Source organism: Passer domesticus, chromosome 4 (assembly GCF_036417665.1).
Source record: "Passer domesticus isolate bPasDom1 chromosome 4, bPasDom1.hap1, whole genome shotgun sequence".
NCBI classification, from domain to species: Eukaryota; Metazoa; Chordata; class Aves; order Passeriformes; family Passeridae; genus Passer; species Passer domesticus.
Window position 1 is genome coordinate 59,107,304 of NC_087477.1, and position 25,132 is coordinate 59,132,435.

General features: G+C 36.3%; 1 protein-coding gene across 3 annotated transcripts in view; it reads left to right on the forward strand.

The window, feature by feature from the left end:
* The window catches only part of GABRA2 (gamma-aminobutyric acid type A receptor subunit alpha2), a 79,434-nt gene that overhangs the window by 21,679 nt on the left and 32,623 nt on the right, over positions 1-25,132 (forward strand). For all 3 annotated transcript variants that reach the window (XM_064418267.1, XM_064418269.1, XM_064418268.1), the window contains exon 4: positions 19,288-19,355. In XM_064418267.1, coding sequence (XP_064274337.1) covers positions 19,288-19,355 — 68 coding nt within the window. The remainder of the gene's footprint in view (positions 1-19,287; positions 19,356-25,132) is intronic.

Here is a 25,132-nt window from a genome sequence, read left to right on the forward strand (position 1 = left end):
CTCTCGGAAACTTGTAAAACAGAACTGAACAGAAAATTAAATGTTATAGAAAAAAACAAAAACAACAAATAAGCAGCAAAACAAAAGAAAAGGGAGGTTACAAGGATAGAAGACTGGACTTCATATCCTATAATTTCAAGTGCTATATTGACATTGAAAAGACTTATGGAAATGTCAGGATCCTTCTGCAAACTGTGGTCAGTCTGACCAGCTTCAGGAATGGCATTCTTATTGTAACCAAAGAGTTGAATGCTGGTTGTTAAAAAAAGGAAGATAAGACAGTAGGTAGGTGAAAATTAAATGCACTGTGAATCTATTTTGAAGGAACCATCTCTGCTTCCAAATGTCCTGATTGCTTTAAGCAAGCATCTGCATTGCATTTCTCATACAGACAGACCAAATCCTCTTTCTTCCCAACTGATTTGTAAATCTGTTGAAGAGGAAAACTGAAAAGAATGGAGGGGAATTCTTGCTGACTATTTCTATCAGAGCGATGGTCAGCAGTGAACACTTGCAGGTGTGACCTTTCATCTTCGGAGAATTGGATATTCCATTGCACAGAATCAGTGTAATGGTGTAGAATATCAGACTTGGTGATTAACGGTTGTGTGATGTGCTCACCAATATGAGCACAAGGGAAACCCATTTTTTCACAGACTACCTTTGTCTCTTGTACAGATCAGAAGTGCTGTATCCATATATATGTGTGTGTTTGTTTATCAAATAGTTGGAGGTTTTCAGTTGCCAGGAGACACAGCCATGGTCACATACTGATAATCTGGAATATGTTGAATTTAGGGCACTGTATTTATACATTGCTGTGATTCAGAGTTTTTAATGAGCTTTAGAAGAGTTTGTAGCTATAGCAGTCCCTAGCTGGGGGATCCTAGTTTGGCTTGTCCCCTAGCCAAACCTAGTGGTGTTTGTCAGCCCCAAACATGCTTAATGCAAATTCAGAGTATCATAAAGGAAGGTTCTTTGTCTATTTTTTTTTCTGCAGAGCACTACTAGAAATCTTCCACTACTGTTTTTAAAGGAAGAAAGTGCAGTTCCCCATCTCATCTCTGGTTGCTTCCTTAGCCTTTTTTTGAGCCAGGTTAATCGTTTGGAAATGGTAATATCTCTCTGCCAGTGCTAGTGCAAAGCAATTCAGAGGAGCACTTGCATCTTCAAAAGCCCACTGTCTTTGTAGCTATGCTGGGACACAAAGGGGTAAACTACTGTATGTGTGCTCCTCTTTTGGGCATACCTGGAAGAGCCACATGGAATCTGGCCATAATGGTGCTTTCAGAGGAGTCAATGAGAAACTTCTATTAGAGCTGTGGATAATGTATATCGGCAAAAAGCATTCCTTGTAAAAAATGGAGAAGCAATAGAGAGCAGGATATGAAAATCTCATTAATAACTTATCCAGGGCATGCAGGCAGTGCTAAGATGCAAGAGCAGAACTAGCTCAGTAGCTATAAGTATTCCAGGGAGTGATGCATTAGGAAAGTGGAAGGATAAAAATCCTACAGAAATCTCTTTGATACTAAAGAACAAACCAGAAAAATTGTCTAATATAGAATAAGGCTGAGTAGCTATACAGAGGTTATTTGGTTATTTATTTATTGGAAGTCTGTGAATAAATCAATAGTGAAGATGTAAAAATAAAATTAATGCTACAACTGTGCAGTGTAGGGCAATTGGGGAAAGTGTTGCACAGTGCAAAGCAAAAAAGTCACAGAATCACAAAATAAGCTGAGTTGGAAGGGACCCACAAGGATCGTTGAGCCCAACTCCTGGGCCTGCATAGCACCATCCCAGAGAGTCAAATGCTCTGCCTCAGATAAGTTGTCAGAAATGTAGGTACTGTACAGTGGTTATATGTGCCTGTAGAGGAGCTAGTCAGGGAGGCTCTCCCAGTTCACTGAACATGTATATTTAGCACTTTTTTATTTCTCTCCTGGCAAAGCATCGGCATTTGCTTCTAATGCTGGAATTACTGCTGACAACACCAAGGCTGAATTAGAGCTTTGCTTACTTTTGTCTTATCTGCAAGGATGCTGTGAAAGCAGATACTGCACATTTCTCTGTGGCTCATTGGTGCTCATTGTAAATCAGACAGATGGGGTGGTTCCTTTTTTTCAGCCAGACTTGGTGGACAAAGACATCAAAACCATCACCTTTTCTCTGTGATGCAGTTATTTGGGGCTGTTTAGGAAATGGCTGAGAAGCAGTATTCTTGCTGGTATTTAAGGTATTCTGCTGTTGACTGCTTTCCTCTAAGGCCTTTTATCTTGTTAAATCTTGCAATGATTTTTTTAAATCTGAATTATACAACCACTTCTCATTCAGGCTGACTAGTTTGAATAGCTAAGGAATGCAATATAATAGTGCCAAAGTTTTTATTACCCTTGTGTAATGATACAATTGCCATAAAGCTACCTGAATTGGAAATATAATTGTTATTTAAATAATGTAAATCTAAAACATTTCCAGAAATATTTAAGCGTATTAGAAATTCATCCAGGATAACTTTGGGTATTTTAATGGATTTCATGGGTTTGTACTAGTGGATTTTAACCAAGCAAAATGTTAATTTAAACTGTAGTAATCAAAGTATATGTTGCTTAGAAAGAAAAAAATTATTATTCAATCTGTAGAAACAAAGAGATTTTGCAATACAAAATTAATACTGTTCAGGGTTACACTTGTAAAGAATATCAGGGAAAACCTTTCATGTCTACTGCTGTGATGCACCCATGGATTACTCAGTTCTGTATATTCTTTTTACAGTAGACACACAGAAAATTACATTTCAAATATTTTCTTAAGTAAGATATACCAAAAAAAGAATGCTAATTAAGAATGTAAGAAGAAAGCTATAGAGATCTCTTTTTCAGTTATATAATCACCTAAAGATATTGTGAAAATTTTGGTGAAGAGCTATTAAATCAGTTTATAATAAAGCAATGGTCTTTGACATTTTGGGTTTAGATGTATGGGATGTAGACAATATTTGCCATACATTGAACTTTACAAAGGTGAAAAAAATGTACCTTAGAATACGTTTGATTTAAGGAAAAATGGCAATTATACCACACTGATATGACTAGAATCGCTATTTAGTGATATTAATTTCTGTTTGTGTGGCAACAACCAATATTTAAGCAAATAGTCAAGTATAACTTCCAAGACAATTAATTGGCAATTTTTGACATTTTGTTTTCAATGAAAACTAAAAACTTGGGATTAAATGTATAACTCCTTCAACTTCTTTGTGTAGAAAAGGTTGGATTTTTTGTAACCATTGTTCTGGAGCCCTCTAATGGTAAATATACATTTAAATATATTTTCTGTATTTTAGCACCTATAAAGAAAAATCTGCCACAAGACACAATTCATCCTGCATAGCACAACGGGTTTTACTGCATTCAAGGCCTGATGGTGGCAAAACAGAGTAACAATACTGTCTCTTTGTGAGACATAATCTAAAAGGACCAAAAAAAAAAAAAAAAAAAGGAATTATTTTCTTCTTCTCCTTAACTTTACTAAGCCAAGTCATAACTCTTAGGCCAATGCTGATGATTTTCAACAGTTACAGAGACAATGGCTGCTCAGAGTTGTGGTGGAGTTTCCATCTCTGTGGAGACCCTCACAATCTGACAGAATATGACCTGGGTAACTTGATGTGTCTTCAGAGATTGCCCTGCTTTGGACCTTCCAAAGGTTCTTTTTAAATGCAGTTGTTCTAAGATGCTTTAACTGACAGCCAGCAAGACATTGAAATAATGGCTGCAGCTTTCCATCTTACTTGGAAAAGGTGAAAAAAAAAAGCAGTATATTAGATCTTGAAGATACAGCTGAAGGCAAAAAGTCTGTATAAATGAAAAGTTTATACTGCTCTGGAACAGCAGGATGCACAGTGTTGTACAACTCTGGAGCTTATTATTTGTAAAGACCCCACTGAAATATATAAGATTTTGGGTAGACAGGATCTGCAAAAATGAAAAGGAAATATCTTGTTTATGGTCTTAGCCACATTTTTCTTACTGTCACCTTATGCTGAAGTCCTGGAAAGGGTTAAGTATGTGAAAAGACAGTATTTTAAAGGACAGGCACTGTATTTCATCAAATTATTTTCAGTTTACCTCAGCAGTGTACAGGGAAGTGAAAAGCTGCACAACACTGTGTATCCTGGAGATCAGCACCTCCTCAGGAAGCACCCAGGTACCTCTAATCACAACCATTCTGAAGTGCCCTGAGACACCTTCCAAGGTTCCTCCTGTTTCATTCTTCTGTTTTTATATTGCCTTTTTCTTTTCTAAATACCTATCTATTTTATCCATTCTTATAAGAAATGCCCATCTGTCTTTTTTGAGCAAGATTTGATGAATTTATTTAATTCTGTCTAAGTATAGTGTTAGGCAAGTCCAGGTGAGACCTGCCATGTAGATGCAGCTGTGTGGTTTTTGTTGTTTTTTTGTGGCTGGATACCCAGCGTTGCCTTCCCCTCCTCCCAGGTACAGCTGCTGACATCCAGCTGCCTGAAAGATCTCTTATCCAGTGAAACTGGATGGAGGAGGTTGAAATGATGGAAAGGCAGACTCCTAGGTAGGTAGAAAGTCAAGATCATCCTTTACCCACAGATTAAATGGTCTTCCTTCTGTGCCAGCGCAGTTCTCTGGTGTTGTTGACTGGTCTGGGACAGATCTGTTGCTTCTGACAGTTCTCCTGACTACATATTCCTGTTTCTGCTTTCTTGCAATGCTGCCACTTCGTGACTGTCTTTAAGAATAACCTTTTCAATGCACAATCTAGTGCATCCAATTTTTAGAATTAATAGTGTGGAGAGAGAGAGAGACGTGTTTCATCAGAAAGGATCATGCAGAAGGACATTGTAATTGTCTGTATATTAAAACAGCACATACTTTTTTTTTTTTTTCCTCCAGTATTTTGATCTGTTTTAATTGTCAGTATTCATGGCTACAATTAATATCTAACAGTAGGTTCTAAATACTCCACATACCATACATGAAGCAGAAGAAACCCTCTTTTTAAACAATCTAGCATTAGGGTAATACAAACCAAGGTGAAAAACCACTATAAATAAGAAACATGGGAAAGGGAAGGAGGGCGGAATGAAAGAGATGATGAGTGAAAGAAGGAGACAAAATTGTCATACTAACCATTGACCACTTTTAAACAACTGGCAGATTTAAACAGCTGTATGATAGTTTTTTCAGATATCCTTTGGAAACTTGAAGGTAGAATAGATAAGAAATTTTATCATTATGGTATATGCATGCATTTAAATTTCTGATATTAGTGTTGTTTGACAATGAGTCATCCATCTCAAGAAACAGGTATAGAGGATGTGTTGCTGTACTATTCACCAAACTGCTAAATTAAAGCATCAGCAGAAGATTTTGAATTAATACTGTCAAAAGTCTAATAAATTTTAATTATAAGAATCAAAGGACTTTAATATGCCAAGATTAATCTTTAAACACATTTTTATATCTGTTTTTTTCCATGTTAATGCTCGAATGAAATTAATCACCAGCTAAAAGAAATTTTCTTTACCACTGCTTCCCTATTAATAGTTTGCTTTATCATGCAGAGTATTTCACCACTAGTTTGTGGAAATTGTGTGTAAATCACAAAAGTATGATTCTGCTAATCTTCCAGGAGTGGTATTGCTATTTGGGAACCATTTATGTGATTACTGTGTAGCACATGGCTCCTGATTTACATTCCTTAATTTCTTGCCATATGTTGAGGGCTATTTAATAATTAGAGCATTTAACACTGTGAAAGCAATGTAAATCAATTCCCCTCTTACCTGGGATTATTGTGCACATCAGAGAACATTGAACACTTTAGTGAAGTTGTGCAGCTGCAGAGATTGGATCTAGTCTGACCAAATTGCATTCATTTTTTAATGTATATACATACATATTTGGTCCTCCCCATGCATTTTTTTTTGTTGAAGCAGTTGAGATCACATGTCCTTATCTGCAATTTGTTTGGGAAAACCTGGGTGTCCCCTGTTGCATCTGCTCAATCTATGTTTTTTCACAGACTGTAAATTAAGTATTTTATAATCTTGTAGTGCTGTGGCTAATATACTTGATTGAAGATAAAATTCAGTGCTATGGACCACTGACCTTCATGTATGGTTCAATAGAAATCAGTTAAAAACTGGTGTATGCTGTAAAATTTTACAAACTGCTTGCATTTATGATCTTTGATGTGAAGGTAGTTTCCTGGAGTTAACTGTCTTCATTTAGCACCTTCTTTGTTTTAATTTGAAAAATTGCATACTGTCCATCTCTTAAATACCTAGATGACATGAAGGCAATGTCTGTTCTGACTGACTGATTGGCCTGAATGTTGCTGGTTCTTCTTTGTTTGTCTCAATTGCTTGGTGCTGATTCTCTCATCCAGGAGGGGTCATTGTCTTCTAACACATTCCCTCCTTTTTCTTTCTTGTATCTATTCTCAGTTGTTCTAAGGTTCCTCAGACTTCTATCAGGAAATTGGGAAGTATTATTATTATTATTATTATTATTATTATTATTATTATTATTATTATTATTATTATTATTATTATTATTATTATTTTCACTCTTAAATGTGTGTAAGCCTCTCAGCACAACACCAGAGAGCAGAAAAGGAATGGAACAGGTGAGAAAGTCTGCTTTTTTCTTCAGGAATTTAGAGGTGGGTCCAAGGGACAATTCCTACCCTTAATACACCAGCACAATGTTCTAGATGTTTCATTCTGAGTCACAATCTAAAGGCTACTGTAGATGCCTGTTTATTCCAACTATTTGAAATAATAATTTCAAGTCTCACTGAATGAGAAGCAGCTGAAGAGAGTTGTATTGTGGCGTACATAAATGAGAAAATCAAAGGTTTTAGTCATAGATGCAATGCTGTGCTTATATAACCTCTCTGCTATCCTAAGGCATTCCACAGCATTTCATGGACTTGTTTGTCTCAATAGTTTTAACTGAGCATAGAACAGTGAACTTCATTTTACCAGGTCTTTAAATGTGAATTTGGTACTGCATTATCTCATGCAGTTTCTGAAAGGAAAAGATAACAGTCTTCCACCTGGGAAAATAAATAAATAAATAAATCTATAAGAAGAGAAGGGATAAATATAAATGCCTGTTATTTGAGATGAGGAAATGGTCACATTTTTTTATAATCCCTTTTCATCTGCTGGGTGCTAAAAGCTGTCAGAGAATTCTTTATGCTTTTACTAGACATTTTGTCTTTAATGACCATTAGAAGGAAAAAAATAGATAATCTGGTTTGCTACTGTATGATATGCTATTTTTAAAGCAATTGACTGTTTTAAAATAATATCTGCAGTAGATATTACCTGCATTTTCACAAATTGTTCTGATTAGAACAATATGCACTTTAAGGAACTGGAGTCTGATTAAACTCATATTAGGCATTATTTCAAATTAAAAAAAAAACAAAAACAAAACCACCCTACTTTTTAATTTATGCCTGTAAAAAGTCCAATATCTTAATTTAATGTTAAAAGCAGATTCCAGTCCCAAATATATAGTCTTTCCACATATAGAAACCTACTGGATCCTCAACGTTCCATGGACAGCCAGAGGCAAATTCTCTTGTCACAGGCAAAAATAAAAGACAAATTTGAGGCTGCTTAATCCATGCTCTGGGAGTGTCCTGGGAGTATGTTTTAGAGGAGATTCAGGGAAACACTGTTATCTCTAAAGTAGCTTGGAGACATTCAAGTGACTCAGCTGTGGGACTTTTGAGTGCTACACTACATTTCTTGTAGACACTTCGCACAGCCTTAGACTGAGACCTTTTTTAGTATTAACTGGATAACAGAAGAATAACTGACAACTCTGTAACATGCTAAAATGGGAATTAAAAATTGCTTCATTGCTGTCCATGCCAGTATTTTTTTGCTTATTTGGGAGATGCTTGTTGAAGTATTAAAATTCTTCTCTGTTGGATCAAGCCATGAACTCGTTGTTTGTCAGGATTCCTGTTTAGCAGGAAGCTTATTACCCATGACCATCCCTGGAGTTGTCCTGCCAGGCAAAAAATGTTAAAAACAAAAAATTAAAGACAGCTTGGCAGTCAGTCTGATTTGTGCTGTGTCTTGAAACCATAACTCTACTCCTTCCTTCCCTGCGTTTCAGCAGCTGTGATGCTCAGGAACATATGAGGAAAGTGTGTGTCTATGTGTGCTAAAACATGCTAGGTATTTAGGGTCTTAACATGCACACAACCTCTGTCTGATTTTAGTAATTCCTCTGGATAGCTTTTTTGAGAATATAGAGTAGTCTGGATAAACATTAATTTCCTGTACTTCACAGTTATTTTACCTGGCTTGAAATAGGAACTGCTGCCTTGTTGATAGAAGGAATAGAACGCTGTATATATTTTTTTTTTTGATAGTGTATCACAGTCTTCTGAAATAGTGTTATAGAATTTCATACAGCATTACATATGAAAAATATATTTGAGGATCTGGCTTCAAAAAATGCATTCAAAGTGCCCACTAATATGCAGCTCTATTAAATAAAGGCACTACCTTTTTCTGCCATTGGTTCCTGTCATGCTTGAATGCAAAGTACAAGGCTAGCAAAAGATAAAAGAGCTGCAGCTCCATTTTTAATGACTATACAATCCAGGACTATAATACCCAGACACTAAGCACAGATATTAAAATTAATCTGTCTGAAAGGATCTTCATTTTCAATGCTTTCTTATGTCTGTTGATCTCTAGAGGATCTCTATCAGCCTTTGGGACTTTGGAACATGTGAGTTTCCTACTTTATTCTGATAGCAGCAAGCCTTGGGAAGATGCCAGCTTCTGGTGATGTGAGTGCTTGCCACAGAACAAGCAAGACAATCCTTCCCAGAGCTTCATCACAGTTTCTGTCAGCTACAGGGTGGCAACTTTTTTGTTATGGCTGACCAGAGAGAGAGACATAATCCAAAGGCTTCTGCTGAAGCTGGTAATCACTAGGTGCAGACTTTTTCACTGACTTCAGTGGGCTCTGGCATGCTACCCAAATTCCTCATTAAATAATTAACAAGGCTAATAAGCACTGTGACAGTGTCTGTTTTAGCTTAGAAAAAATTTAGCCAAGGAATGAAATGCTCTGTGTGTATCATATGCATATATATATATATATATCTATGCATATCTGTGCTCTATGTATGTGTGATAATATATTATCACAGTTTCCGGACATTCCACTGAATTCTGTGGCCTTTTTACAGGTGCTTGATGCAAAAGACTTCTGATGTTCTTCCAGGAAATGACAAGAATTTAGGGTTTTTTTTGTTTAGAATGTGGGAAGGTCCTGAAGGACAGTGTCCTTTCATAACTTGTACTTTCACTGGCAAGCTGACATGTTGCATATTTAATATCTATATGTGAACCAAAGTGGCTTCTGAAATTGAATTTGGATAAAATCCAGAATGAGTGATCTTGGCTAGAAAAGCAGCTGGGCCTATGTAAGTGATGGGCAAGCAAGTAAGCTAGCAAAAAAAGAAGTTTTTGAAAAGCCAACAGCCACTCTACAAGAAAAGCACTTCTTAAGAAACCCAGACTTGGCTACATTATGTCTACAAAGAGAAACTGGAAGCTGCTACTTTTTAAAAATGATATTGCTGTTAGGGGTAGATGTGGTTTGAAGTGCAGGAAGGACTGTCAGAGTGAGTGTATCAAATGGGATGATTTATAAATGCTATGACTTGGAATAAAGCACAGAGATTAAACCTGAAATTAGCCTAGAAGTGTAATTCAGCAGAATTTGCCAAGGTGTTCCATGACTCTTAGTACTAAGATCATAAAATTCAAACATTTAAAAAAAGAAGATAGATAAAGACCTCTGAGTATGAGTTTCTGCAATCTGGAATAATTTTGGGAATTTTTCTGCCTTACCTACATGTTATGATTTTCTCTCTAGTAGCACAAATCTCTGAGCAGAGTAGACAGAAATACGGTCTCATGCGAGTAATAACTTTGCCCTCTCTACTTGTGTGATGACACCAATTCAGGTCAGTTCAAATAATTACTGCTCTACTTTATCAAAGTCTGCTCCCTTCCAGACTTCCAGACTTGTCTGAGTGCTCTTTTTGTCTTCCCTGTCTCATTCTTTGGAGAGTGTTGGGCAGTCTGGTTCATTTTAGCTCCATCATGCTCATCCAGTTGATCTAAACAATGAAGGAGTCATATTTATTACTCAGCCTGGTAATTATAAACACTCCTCATCCTGATGGAAGCTGTAGTGTCTAAAGGAACAAGATTTAGTGCTGATGTTTTAGTTTTCATTTGTGTGACATGTGGTTTTGGTTTGCTGCCAAATGTGTTGTGCGTTAGCTAAATTCTTTTTACTTCAACATTTAAGTAATCTGTTTCAGCAAGATCACATTTCTTCCAGCCAAACTCAACTATGTTTTCAATTTCATGTTTCTTTTGAACATTTTGTGCAACTTGAACTAAAAATTCCTCACACAGGTAGTTTATTTTAAAGCTGCGTGCTTTTAAGTTATTTTTCTTCTTCTTTTTTTTTTTTTCATGGTATGTGAGGATGTAATGAAAAGGGAAGAAAGGTAGATTTGGTGGATTTCATTGTAGTCTTATGGGAATAAGTTTCATATTGCCCATATGTTTAGATTGTTCTTTCCAATGATTTAATTTACTTCTTTTCAATATTTTGTGTCTCCCCTTTTAATGGTCAACACTAGTGTTCATAACTGCCGAGCTTTTACAAGTATTTATACAACCAAAGCATCCATATTCTATTAATACCTTTACAATGAACCTGTAAATTGGAGGAATACTCTGTTTAAATCATAGGGAAAAAATCCAAAAAGCTGTCTAGATAGCTAATTGCTTTCTTAATCACTTGGCAGTCAATACCTCTGAGATTGTCAAAATGTTGCCGGAGGTGACAAAAGTCTATCAAGTTCAACAGTAATGAGTGAGAGTATCTAAATATCTTCTTTTCCCAGTGCAAAGAACCAATTAAGTTATGCACTTTTGCGTGTTTGAAATCTCTTTCATGTTAAAGTAGTGGCGGGGTTCGGGCTAGACACTGGTTGGTTGATTGGCCCAATGTGATGTGAGCTGCACCAGTTGGTACAGCAGCCTTCCCATCAGGGATAAAGTACATTCCGGATTAAACGTCTCAGTTACTCCCTACCTGATTTGGAAAAGGGATCTGAATTCATGTTTTCCACTTTCCAAACTTTTTATGTAGACACAGGGCTTTTGATCATTCTGAGAAAGTGGCTTCTTCCACTGGAGATGTTTTACTTATTTATTTGTATAAAATAGCTACATATGTGTCAGAACATGGACTGAGATCTCTTTTTTCCTGCTCCCTATAGAGGCATTCATGGTCTTTGGCCATTTGGCCCCACAAGGATGAGGGTTTTTCAGTTCCATGTCTCCTGGACCCCACATATAGTGGAATTCATTGCTTCCAACAGCTGGGCATCCTATGTGGAGCATGAACAAAGCTGGGCATGTTGGCACATCTCAGAGATGGTGTTGGCATAACTGTCTACAAATGTGGTTCTTGAAGTCGACAAACTGAGTAGGAATCTGTCAAGCTAAGTAATTAAAAATGCTGAAGAGGAGCATGCAGCTGAAGTCTTTCCTTACCAATACATGTGAAACAACCAAGTTTGGGTGTGAAAACTTTACCAGTCTCATTTTCATCTTTTCACAGGGGTGTTCCCTCTCATGTCATTCCTCCTTTCCTGAAAAGAGCCATGAGAGAAGCTGATGGTCAGGTTTAATGGAAACTTCTAAAATAGAGAGCAGCTCTTGTCAAGTGCATGCTCTAATTTAAAGCAGAGACATGAACTCAGTTACTGTGTGTCAGGTTCTGTCTTGACCACAAAGGTGAATTTTCTAAGACACAGCATGCTTCCTCAGTCTTTGGAAGGAATTGTTCTGCTTTGTGTAAATAATTGTATCTTGAGCAGAGGCTTCAGTTTAAGTCTGCACTATCCCATGAGTGCTGCTAGGCTGTGGAATCAGTCTCTTGCTTGTTTTCTTGCTTTCTCTCTCAAAATCTTTCTGGCTCAGTAAATTTGTAATTATTTATAGTTTGAGGAACTCGCTGGGACTTGGTTGAGAGCCAGTTCTTTAGGCTGCTTGGCAGCATTGGGATATTTTAGCCTTAAGGTGGAAATATAAGCAGCCAGGGAATTTTAGGTACTGACAGTGTTAGAAAGCAATTTAGAAATAAAGGGGATTCAGACAAATATAAGTGCAAAATTTAGTCATTATGATCTGGACCACAGAGACATTCAGAATAACTTTGATTGATTTAAATGGAAACTTGGAGCTTAAATAATTTTGTGCAGCTTGTCCAATATACTTTATGAGATAATTTGGCAACAAAATCAGTCTTTAGCACTATCCTTGAGCAAATTTCTCAAATTTGTGGAGAAAGCATAAAATGAAGTTAAAACTGCACCTCAAATGTCACTTGTATCCAAGGTTCTTCATTCATAGGACCCTTTGGAAATTTAAATTTCCGATCTAAAGTAATAAGGTTTGCAAATTAAAGGTCACTTGGGAGATAGAAGAAAATGTAGTAAATATAACGTTTGTGTGTGAACTGCACTCTTCTTTTTGACTGAGAGTTAAACGTCAAATTTGTCATATACATGTGAAAATTATTTTAGTAATGTGTAAAGGTTCTCTCAGCACAGAACTTTTTGTTTTTTTCGTTTGATATCTGGTAATGGTGCTAAGGCAGTTTGCACCAGCGTCTTCTACATACAGCACAAAGAGTAAATACTGATTATGATAATATATCACATTATTTGTGTTGCAGATGTGCCTACATATAATTCTATGCACATTTTGTGGGTAATCTACACCTAAAAAAGCTGTTAGTTTAGCTAAAAACATATCTGAGAATGTTTTCGCAAGTCATATTTTTTGCTACAGTAGAGAAGGGTGTTGACAGTTAAGCTGAATTCTTTTTTCCAGGTTAGTGTGTTTTTCTGATAGTCAAAAAGTCTCACTCATCTCTAAAGAAACAGTAATGTTTAACTGAATTTTTGTCTTGTAGCAAATTCTTGTCATTTTGAACAAGTTTTAATTATTTTAGAATAATGAATGCTGCTTTGCTGAAATAAAAGAGTGGGCTTATATGCAGCCAAAGTATTCTGTTAGTGTAAATGACATAATAATATTTATGGTACTGCTTTACAGGCCTGCTGAATTTAATAAGTTCTGAATAGGCCTTTGGAGTGCCCCGATAGACTTTATATAGAGCTGTCATTAATTTAATAAGCAATATAATATCTGTTAATAGATATCAGCTCTTCAGAGGTAAGTCAGTCTCTTAGCCTAATGACTTTCAATTCCTGTCTCTTCCTCCAGACATTTTCTCCAGAATATATTCTTGTTCCAGTCAACACCATGAGAAATTAAGTACAGTGTCTGATTCTGGTCTTATTTATACCCCCATGAATCAAGAGTGCAACTGTTAATATAATACTTAGTAGTATTATACTAGAAGCTCCAGAAGTTAAACTGGTAAGCTTATTCTACATATACTTTGTTAAAGATGGAGATTTGAAATACAATCATGGCCCACCCATATGAAGAAATTTTCTTATTGATAGTTCATGGATAAAGTGAGGCCCTTGGAAGTGAAGTACCAATGTCAAGGGGAGAGATGGATTTTTTCTTCTCACAGATGACTTCAGTTTACAAATTGGAAGTGGTTTTATGTAGGGCATATGTGGCTTTGAGACTGTTGTAATTTAATAGCAGATAATGAATGAAGGCACTGAAGTTGGATAAATAAAATTGTTGCATAAACCATCTAAACCAAAAATACAGAAATGGCAGAACATGATTTTGAAATATCTGCGTTCCCACGGATTTTGCTGCTTTTACAGCTCCGTGTTGCATGACCTCCTCTGACCCCCATTCCCTGCCAGCCAGTCAGTGTCTTGAGCTGTCAACAGACACACTAAGGAGCTTGTCAGATAAGGGCAGCATGTTGAGTTGGAACAGTGTTTGATGGATTAAGACTCTGGCTGTTTCACCTGTGCAATTTCTGACTTGTATTATGAATGACATTTTCAAGGCCTTTGGGCAACAGTGCCAAGCATGCCCCTGGAGACCATATTACAATGTCAGAACAATGTCAATTCCAGATAAATAAATTTTTATAGAAAAATAATTAAATTAACATCAAGTTTTTGACAGCATTTCCACAAAAACTCAGAAATCCTCAGTTACATTTCCCATATCACTGCAACTTGACCTCCTTTTCTTTGTTGTTGTTGACATATTTATTTAAAGAGCAGTATTTTATTTTTGCTTCTGTCTCTTCTTTTTTTTTTTGGCATGCTTTAGCAGCCTTTCAGTTACAGCCTTCCAGTGTTCTCACAGGCACTATTAATTCTACATTTAAAATAATGTTCGTCTGAATATTTTTTGTCGTATACATTAGAACTGCCTATGTATACTTTAAATGTTCTATCCCAGCAAGAAGACTTTTGATGGTTTTTGATTACCTCAAAGAGATTGTCTTCTATTTTAGCTGCCCAAAACCTGTATTTACAGCTTTATTGAATAAAAATTGAAATAAAAAAAAATAAAAAGCCCAATGCAATCTTCCAGGTCTGTTTTCTTGTGAAAACAGCCTTGGCACATTAATCAATAATATAGCCAGTTTTCAGTTTACAGTTTCATGTAAACAAACATCTGGAACCTTTCTGAAGATTTTGCAGAGATCACACTCCTTTCTTCTCTTCTTTTAAACATACATAGAGTGAGCCATGTGTGTTTTGTCCCTACCCTCAGTGAAGAAAGGACTCTAGATTATTTTGGTGAGAGGGAGAGTGAATAATATTCAGGTCATTCTCGAATATGGGAAATACTCTGAAAATTTATTTCAATCAAGATAATGCTTTCTCAGCATTCTCCAGGACAGGGAGAGCTCTTAGGTATGCAGAATCCTGCATGTCTATCTACCTCACATCACAGACTGGAACTCTGTGTACCCTGTCAGGGATGCAGGCAGCTGAGAAGGGACATATGAAAGAACTCAAAAAAATTTTGAAAACTGCTGTCAGACAGCAGACCAAAGGAACTCATTGAAAATTTAAATGCCTCTATGGAATTTTAGCACTTTGACAAACTGGTAAATGCTCACGAGGAGCCTTTTCATCTGACTTTTCTGATCATCTCCATTACTCGGCCTGGACTGGTTTAGACTTCAGCCACTGCAAATTCTCTGCCAAGGAGCCTACTTCAGCTGAGCCAGCTCTTCTGCTGAGGAGCAAGTCAGCAGGATTTCAGACCATCAGACAGGGTATCCCAACAGGGGAATGTCGGCATAAAGGAATTGGTGATGCCACTGATATCAACTCTGAGCTCTGAACCACTTTTCTAATTTTTTGACAAGTCAGTGATACTGACATTTTCCACTGTGGTTACTTAGTGTTGGATAGCTATAACCAGACTTGGCAAACACCTGTACGTCACCTTACACTTAATTTAATCCTTCTGCCTCAGCTTCCCAAGGAAAATTGAGGATAATACAATTATTATCTTCATTGAGGAGTTGTAATTAATGTTTTCTAAAATCCTAGATGTAATTAAAGTGCACAGCAAGCATTCCAGCTAAAGACAAATAAGGATGTATAAATCTTCTGCAATTTGGTGTATGTATTCCTTTTTCTTACTTTCTGGTTTGATTTTTTTTTTCCAGTAATGATACCATGTCAGTTCAAGTAAGGAAGGGGAATCAGAAGAAACCAGTGCTTGAGAACCAAATGCAATATGATCTTAATAATTACTGCATTTTTTTTAAACTTCCACAGGATGTGCTTTTCTTCCTTCCTTTATCATTAATTTCATTGACTATATTTTGTCAGTTTACCCTTGGCTTCTATCATCTGAGAAATTGGTCTAATCTACATCAGATAGGGCTTTTAAAAAAATATTTATTACCAAAGCAAGTTAGAAATGGTGCAGTAATAGCCTTTGCAGAATTTTAGAGTACTTCATGTGATGGTGGCAGCTATGTGTTATATTCTTTGCCTGAGATTTTTTTCCCCTAAAAGAAGCATCTTCAATAGAAATTTCATCCTTGCCCTTTGCTATTCCCATTTCTTTGCATAACTTTCAAAAGCAGTGATTCAGAATAACTTAAGAGCCCACAAGTATAAATGAATCTGCCACCCTTCCTCCCAACAGAGGGTTCTTTAAAACTTGACTGTTTTTCAATATGGGTCTCCATTGATTTAAGCACTTTTGAAAATCAGGCCTTTTAGTTACGTGTTTACGTGTCACTTGAGGAAACAAATTTTGTAATCCCAGTAGGAAAAGCTTGTCCTTAACTTTTCTCAAAAAAACAAGCTAGATTGTTATGCAAACACATGTTGCATGAACATCTTTTAGCTGAGTATATTCCTTGGCTTTTCCACAAGAACTGATGATCCAGAACGGTTTGAATCTCTGGTGGGCTAAGTACGATGACTGGTGCTGTTCTTGACAGAATATGAGTTATAAAAAGCCTGTGACTGTGACGCCTGCTGGATGAATTTTGATTAGAGAGCCCATTTGAAACTGTGCTTTGTGCTTCTGAATTGTTTGTTTCATAAGCATATACTCCTTCAAAGCAATAGCTACAATATCTGTTGTATAAAAAAAAAGGATGATGTATTTTTTGTTTTTGTAGAGGTTGATTTTGAACCCTCAAGTTTAAATTTTTAATTTAGAGGAGTCTTTATTTTAGCACTATGTAAAGTAACAAGGAAGAAACAAACACAAGATTCAGGCTGCTAACACAAATAGTAACAGGAGTAATTCAAGATTTAATAAATTTCTTTTGTATTTAAGAACTTGTTTTCTTGAAGGTAAGGTATGAATAGAAACTTCTTAACTATGCAGAATTTGGAAAATAAGAGGCAAAAATATAAAAAACTGCCATTTCCTCCTTAGTTTACTTTTTCTTAACACAAACCAACAGGGGGAATCGATAGACTGTTCTAATAGCATAAGTTATGGTCAATATGTTTTTTTTCTCCTTTCTGTCTTCTCTGCTCATTTCTGATGGAAAAATAGATCCAGAAGAGTTTAGAAATCATGAAACAGAATGTGGGATTTTTTAAAAAAATTAAATCTTGGAATGCAAGGCAAGCTTGAAGATTCCATGTCCTATAGTTTATTCTATGCAAATATTAAAATCATTCCTCTGTGTCAAATAATAAATCACATACAAATGACTGGTAACAACAGAGTGAGGTTATAAGAGGACCAGGTTTCCAAGCATTTGGTGCAGGTAAAGATTTGCCATGTGACTATTTTTGCCTGTAGTAGGGTTCCTTCAAGTTATACAAGTATATTGAATTTAGCCTTGATACTCTGCTGTTGGAATACTTGATTGTCAGTCGTATTTTTGTAACACCAGTGCTTCTCATGGAATTATAATTAATATTTTGTATTACCATCACAGTACAGGCCAAATTCCACAATTAGTCCCTGCAGCTCCATTTTACCTCCTGAAGAGCAGTTCTCTTGTCACACTCCCATTTCATTTTGGTCTGTGCCAGGTAACCATTTGGAGATAATAATATTTTTTTTTTCTGGAGACTCTCCCACAGGCAGCATGAAGTCTCTAGTCGCCTGAAATGTACTTGTGGCTTTTGTAGGATCCTTCAGCCATACTTGTACTTTGTCCTTGTTGAATAGCAAGAGCAGTGCAGACTCAGCACCTTTTCTGTCCACTGACTTAAAATTTGTTTGTTAGATGTTTGGAGTAGAAATCTACTCAGCTTGTGTAAGGATGCTTCATAAGGAATTCCAGAAGTCTCTAACATACAAATAAACATATCTCAGGACATGCAGAGGAATTTTAGGAGTCAGTCTTTATTTATTTCCTTAAAAAGCAGACATAATCCTGGGAAAAATACTCTTTTTGGTAGGAAGGTCTTTTTGAAGTCCCATATTCTAGCATTTGGCTGAAAAAAGAAGTTTCCTTATAGATGAGAATATTCCTCGCCCATGCTGCACAAATTGTCTGAAATCACTGTATCTTTGCAGCTACATCCCTTTGAAAATGCTCTGCTTCCCATTCAGCTGCTCATGGAGCAGTCCTGGCCTTTTCTTGGTGGCTGGTAGAGACTCTGCTGTCATGAGTGAGCACCACTGGTTTCTCCCAGTGAGAAGCAGGGATTATACTGTTGGCCTCGATATAATTAGAAGTAAAATTTTCTTCTATCATGTATTTGTTAAAAGGCAGCTTTCAGGAAAACAGAAACTATTAGCTACCCACATTTAATAATTATTAACTATGGAAATATAATCATAATATAACTTCAGGATCACTTAAACAACAGGAAGTTGCATTATTTTTGGGCATGGGAAATTTTGCCATGAGTTAAATTGCACCTAGTTATATTCAAATTTTTATTTTCCAATCAGCAGCTGGCTTTAAGGCAGAGAGTTCCTTGTGCTGACTGTCTAGAATGCAGACTGTGGTTGGCAACTGCTGTTAAGAAATTTCCTGTGCATACTACCCTCTTAGTGAATATCATTCTATTTTGAGCCTAATTGAAAACTGAAGACAGAAAACTAAGCAGTTATTTTTCCCTGCAGTACAATATCTAATATTCTGATTTCATGGCTGTCTGACTGCAATGATGGGGAAGGACATTTTCTCAAAGTGTTCACAGTACCACAGTAATGTATCAGGAGCACTACATATCAAGGAAAGGAACTGTTATGTTAAAATATGTGCCACTTAAAAACACACCCAACTGAAAAGTAGGATGCTGTTCTGTTACATTAGGTACAGTCAATAATTGCCTTTTCTAGTCTGTTTCTTTGAAAAAGCTATTAAGAATGTAGAAAACAGTCTTCAACTAAAAAGGCTTTACTAGGAGAAATCTGCAATAACAGAGGTAACACCTCTGCAACAAAGGCATTTTGTGTTCAGAACTCTCCTTCCACGATTCTCCGGTTATTTTTGCTGGTAGAGAAAGGGGATATATGTGTGTAGCTGCTGGTGATTGTATAGCTGAACAAACTTAAACAAACTACTCTGTGGGACAAATGCTTGTTTGTTAACCTCTGTGTTAAGTGGGAGAGAAACCCCAGTATTTACAACAGGACATTGGTGAGGGGTAGTAAACAAGGAGAGACACCTGTTCAAAATGTCCCATAATCTTGCATAGAGAGTTATAAAAAAATACTACAAATTTAAAATGTTTGCTTGTCTTTTTTTCTTTTTATATCAGATAGTATTACTGAAGTCTTCACTAACATCTATGTGACCAGTTTTGGACCTGTGTCAGATACTGATATGGTGAGTTCCTGAATCTTTTGCATATACGGGTAAATGGTGTAAGATATATATAAACTTCCTTTAAACCTGTATTGTTTTACTTATTGTGGATGAATTTGAAACAATTTCACTGAAATCAGAACATTCCAAACCCCATGTAGTTTGAAATTTGGAAATTGTTTAATGGACTTTATATGATAAATGTGCTTATGTTAGCTGTTTAGTTTGGACCAGTAAATCTTCTGATTTTCCCACTGACTGTACTTTGATTTATATTCTGGAGTAATCTTGAGATGGATGAACTGGGTTCCTCCCACATGAAAGTCTGGAGTGAAAGGAGCACTCTTAATATTGGCAATAGACTGAGGGACCTGATGAGAGACAAATCTAAATTAAACTTCTTGAAAGACAACTTGGAAGCTGGGTCATCAACTTGATTGTGGGGTTTTACAGATCTGTCCTTGATAATTTGTATTGTTTAGTAGGCATTTAAAGGGGTCAGTGACATTATAAAAGAAAGAAACTTTCAGAATATTGCTCTGGATTATAAGGAATTGTTTGTAGAAATTGTCTGGGTAGAAATATCTGATGGATATAGTTCTCTAAAAGGAAAGGGAAGAACGATCTCAAACTTACTTTACCTGTTGTGCTCCTGTTCACTTGCCTGGTTTAATTGACTGGGCAATGTGTAGGAGAGAACAAAATTCTCAGAAGAGTCAACAAGAAAATTTTACTTGCAAAATGTAGAATGTTAAGATAGAGTAAGATACATGACATATGTTAAAATAACATCCAGGTAAAGTAAGTACTTCACAAACTTTAATTTAGCAAACTTAAACTTAGCCAACCTTAACAAATCCAGACACAAGGCACTTACTAGGGCATTGACAGGAATTTTTTAGTCTGGCTGACAATGTACTTTGAGAAAAAAGGGAGAAAGAAAGAGTAGGAAAGGATAAGAGCAGAATGATACCACCATCCGTGGATTTAGTAACGAGACTTAATTGTTGCAATTTTGATGTCCTTTGGTCTAATTGGTGTCTTGATCCATAGGGAGTGGGGGAAACCCACAAAACACAAATTCCAGAGGGTTGATATATGTTTAGCTTTAGATGGAATTTCCAGGCACCTTCCCTGGGCTGGGGAGTTTTATGCTGTCTTTTGCAGCACCTTGGATCTGTTTCAATGCTGTGGATCCTGTGCAGTCCTCTGGTGGAAGACCCCAGAAATTATTCTGGGAGTATTTTGGGGGTCTTTGATGGTTTATGACACCTTCTAAGACACGACAACTGCCTCTCAGTGCAGTTGAGCTCCTTATGCCCCATCAGAAGGGAAGAACATCTTCAGGCCTGTGCGTGAATGTCCCAGTATGTCCCCCAGGTGGGGAGGAGTTTTACAGCTGAGCCACTTGTGTAAGGAAGGACATCAGCACGATAAAAAGTATTAATCCACCTCACAGGATCTGCTTCTTTTTGGCTTCTTTCCTCATCTGTCTCAAACCCCAGCTTTTTGCTAAGCAAAGGCCGCTTTGTCACGTCATCCCCTGGTGCTCACACCCTCTGCACCTGGGCTGTTACTGTGCTCATCCTCAGCAAAGCACCTGCTGCTTTTGCAAATGGCTGATTGTTTGAGCCATTAGCCATTAACATCTCAGTCTCTCACACCACCCTTGCCAATCCTGCAAGAAATTATTTTTGAAGTGTTTCAAATATTCTTTATGATGTATGAGACATATTAAATACTGCCTTGGTGTATCTGTAGGTATTAAAAATTAATATTTTTTTTAAAATCAGACAACATTTCTTTTTCTATGAAAAAAATCAGGTTATGCATCATACAAAACAGGGAACATTATGATGTTGTGAACAAGTGTATGAAGCTAAATTTTTCACGGTACATTGAACATTTTAAAAGTTGTTTGCTTACTGACTACCATGTAATCATAGCTTTGGAAAATATATTCTGGTGGGGTTTTGTGGGTTTTTTTGTGTGGGATAGTTTCAGTTTTCAAGCTCTGTTTTGAAAGTTATGAATACACGAGTAAGTCTTCACAGGAAAGGCCGTGAAAGTCCATTTCACAGGAGAAATAGACTTTTGTTTTTGTTACTGTACATGTTGCTGATTCTCCTGAAGGTGTTTTTTTCTAATGATTTTAGGTTTATGAAATCATTCTTAATTTGTTAATAATTTTGTAAAAAAAGTATCCACAGCTGTATACAAAGATAATATGAACATCTTGACCTTGTTGGTCTAGTATCTGATGACTTTAGAGTGGAGAAGTCTTGCATTTATGGTAGTCCTGTGTAACAGGGAGATGATATTAATCCACTTTTAAAGATGAGTACTGAGGCACAAGGAGGCTTACCCAAGGATGTGCAAGTCATCTGTGCTTAAATGGAAAAATAATGAAAAGCTCCAAGAGCCTATTCCCTCCCTCCCAACACACTTCTGACATCAGTGGATAAATGTATGGAGAACTCTGCATGTCTGCTTGCATAGACATGCAGACAGTGCACAGATCTATGCAGAGGTGTTCATCAAAGCAGAGTGCAGTGCATCAGAATGCCAGCTGTTACTCTAATGGGTAGGTTTGTTTGCAGATAAGTAGATAGATAAGTAAGAGCAGTTTAATTCTTATTACTACAAGCTTCAGGGTTAATTTAGCTTGTTCTGTTGATAATTATAAAATAATTTTGAAACGTATGAGCAGTCAATGAGAAAATTCCAACATGTGAGTTTTGAAATAATAGCTTCCAAACCATCGCATATTCTGTTGAACATGAAGGTGACATTACAGTTTTAACCATGAGTACTTTTTCATTTAGGAGCTGCATGACTGAATCAATAATTTAAACTAGTATACAGAGGATTCATTGATATTTTCTTCCGTAAATGTGGGAAACTCTGGGATATTATATTTTTTTAAATTTCTTCCTTAAAAGGCTTTATTGGAAGAATAATTTTGACTCTTGCCCATGTCTTCTAGAATTTTTAGAGGATCCCAAGCTCAGATTTTTTCAGGAAGGTTGAGTCCCATCTCCTGAACTCCACTGCTGGTACAATGTAAATGGTGAGGTCCTCAGTCACATGAGGTATTTAGGCTGAACACTGCTGTTGCCCAAAACTCTTCTGATTATTGCTGCACTTGGATTCCTTCCACTGGGGTTTCTTATAGTGGTAAAATCATCAGGTGTGTGACTGCACCCCTTTGCATGATCAATTTTGCAGTTTGTTTTTTCCTCCTTGGTTAGTATATTGTGAAGCATAATGGTACTTAGAAGAAGAAGGGTGCTTTTGAAAACAGGAGGGAGACTCACTGACATGGGGGTTGTTTAATATGTGTTTACAATATCGAAGAAGTGGCACACAGGCAGTGATGGGTGGATTGGAGCTAAGGTCACAGCTCTCACATAATGTTGATACAGAAAGTTAATAAAATTTAAATCTAACCTTTGTTGTTGAATTACTATGAATTTGTGAGGTTTCTGTTTTCCTCACTAGCTGTTCCCATTAATGGTAATATGGTATGATGTTCAATCTGTTACTCAGTCCTTGTTCATTCTGGGTTTTCATTCATATTTGCTGTATTTTTCCAGTATCCAGTATTTTTGCCAAAAAAAAAAAATCATTATTTCCAGGGGAATTTGATATTTGACTGATTTTAAGCCAGCTGAAGTTGCTGTTGATAAATTCAGGAAATGGAAGCTGAGGCTGAGATTTTTCTCCAAATGTGTTAAGAGTCAAAAACATTTGGTCCTTATAGTGGATTAACATTTTGACTAAGTTCAAAAGATGCTACTCTCTGTTCTGACCAGAATAGTCAGCTACCAAATGTGTTCTCTCTTGGCCAGGAGTCAGTTGCAAACTGTGCTTCAAATGAACAAAAATATTTAGGTATCTATATCATTTGTGTCAAAGAAAAGCTATTGTATGTCAACCACTCTATTTAATGTCAACTATGCAGTGCCAATGTATAAGGATTTTCAACTTCCTTTTGCAAACTAGTAAGAATCAAGGACAGCAAAGAAAAACATGGATTTAAACTGATTTTACTTGCACTCTTCTGTCTTTTTGAGCTGTTCTTTCTCAGAAATGTTCAAGTTCAGTATTGTGATGCTATGCCTTATAGGCTTCCAACCCAATCAGTGATAAAAATTGATTTTGACATTAGCCCGAGAGAAGAAAAGCTGCATTATTTAGAAAAACAAACAAATGAAAAATTGGACAGAACAACTGAAAAACAAAGCATCTCTTAATTTGCTGAAGAGTTATAGGACTAAATTATTGTTACAGAGGCTAATTAAAGCATTTATCATGAAATTAAAATGTTTAATTTTGAAAATTCAGAGGTAAGGGATGAACTTGGTTGGACTATAATTTGTAGGATATAAAAGGATTGAACATTAAACCTGATTATTTTCTGTTTTTAAAAATTAATTATTTGAAATCTGGGAGACTGCACCCTCATTATAAATCTACATGCTGCTAACTTGAATTTCATCACTGAAAGCAATGTATTTTTACCTCTTTTTCTCAGACTTGGTGTCTTTCCAGGCTCTCCTGATACTTTGGCTCCTAAAATTTCCCCCATAACCATAAACAAATTAAGTCCTGATGTCCACAATTGAAACAAAAATAAAAAATATATATATATATATATAAATGAGATCTATTTACTCCTTAAGCAACAGTTATTTTATGTAAGACAGATTATGCAGGTACTGAGACCCTTTATATAAGGTCTGCTGTGAAGAAAGATTTGCCAAGATTTAGCAAATTTTGCCTCAGAACAGTCTTTCTGATTGTCGTTGGGAGCAGTCTTTCCTGCTTTCCTCCAACACACGATTAGTAGGTGGCAGGACTTGAATCAGTTTAGCTTGACTATTAAAACTAAGAAGCCTTCTGAAACTTTTGTATTTCATCTTGCAGTCTTAGATTTTCATTGTTCTTGGGAAGTTTTGTTTACTGTGGTTGCACCTTTGTTCCCAAGTCACTTGTAAACAACAGATTTTCTTAATTTCTTGATGATAGACTTCCCATTTTTCACTTAGAATTCAAGGAACAGGAACATTTCTCTGTAGAGATCACCATACACAGCTAGTTCATCACTACACACATTTCCATCTCATCAGTTTTCAACTGAAATGGCAATAAGTGTTTCTGATTTTTCAAATACATCCAGAATAGAAATTCTCAGTGAAGACTGAAAGTCAAATACAGACATAATCAGAAGGATTGTTACAGCATTCATCACTACAATTGAGGATGGTTCTTTAGAGATAGTGGATGAACTTGGAACCCTGTTTCCTTTTTCAGTTTGTATTTCGCATTTTGTTTGGGGATGTTTTTTGTATGCAACTTATTTTTTAGCTTTGTTTCAGAGTCTAATTATTAGGTAGAATTTCTTAACTTAAGAGAAGCTTTACAGAGCTGGTATGATATGTAAGTCTGGACAGGATAAGGGAATGCATCAAGATGATTTAATTTTCGGGAAGATTAAAAAAAAAGTACTGCAATTACTTTTATGTAGTTACTATTTGAGCTCAGTAAGAGAAGACTAAAGAGTAAAAGAAATAAAAATACATTTTGAATTTTTTTGTAGAATTGGGGAACATCTAGGTTGTGTTTTTATAATTGATATATTTCTGAAAAGTCAATATATTGTGGGCTCAGGTCATTGCCTTTGGAAGTTAAATCCATACATTGAAATTTTGATGAGAATATCTCAGATGATCTCTTGCAGAGTTTCTATCCTTTTATTCTGTTGGGAAGGCTTTTTTCTCTGTGCATCCTGCCAA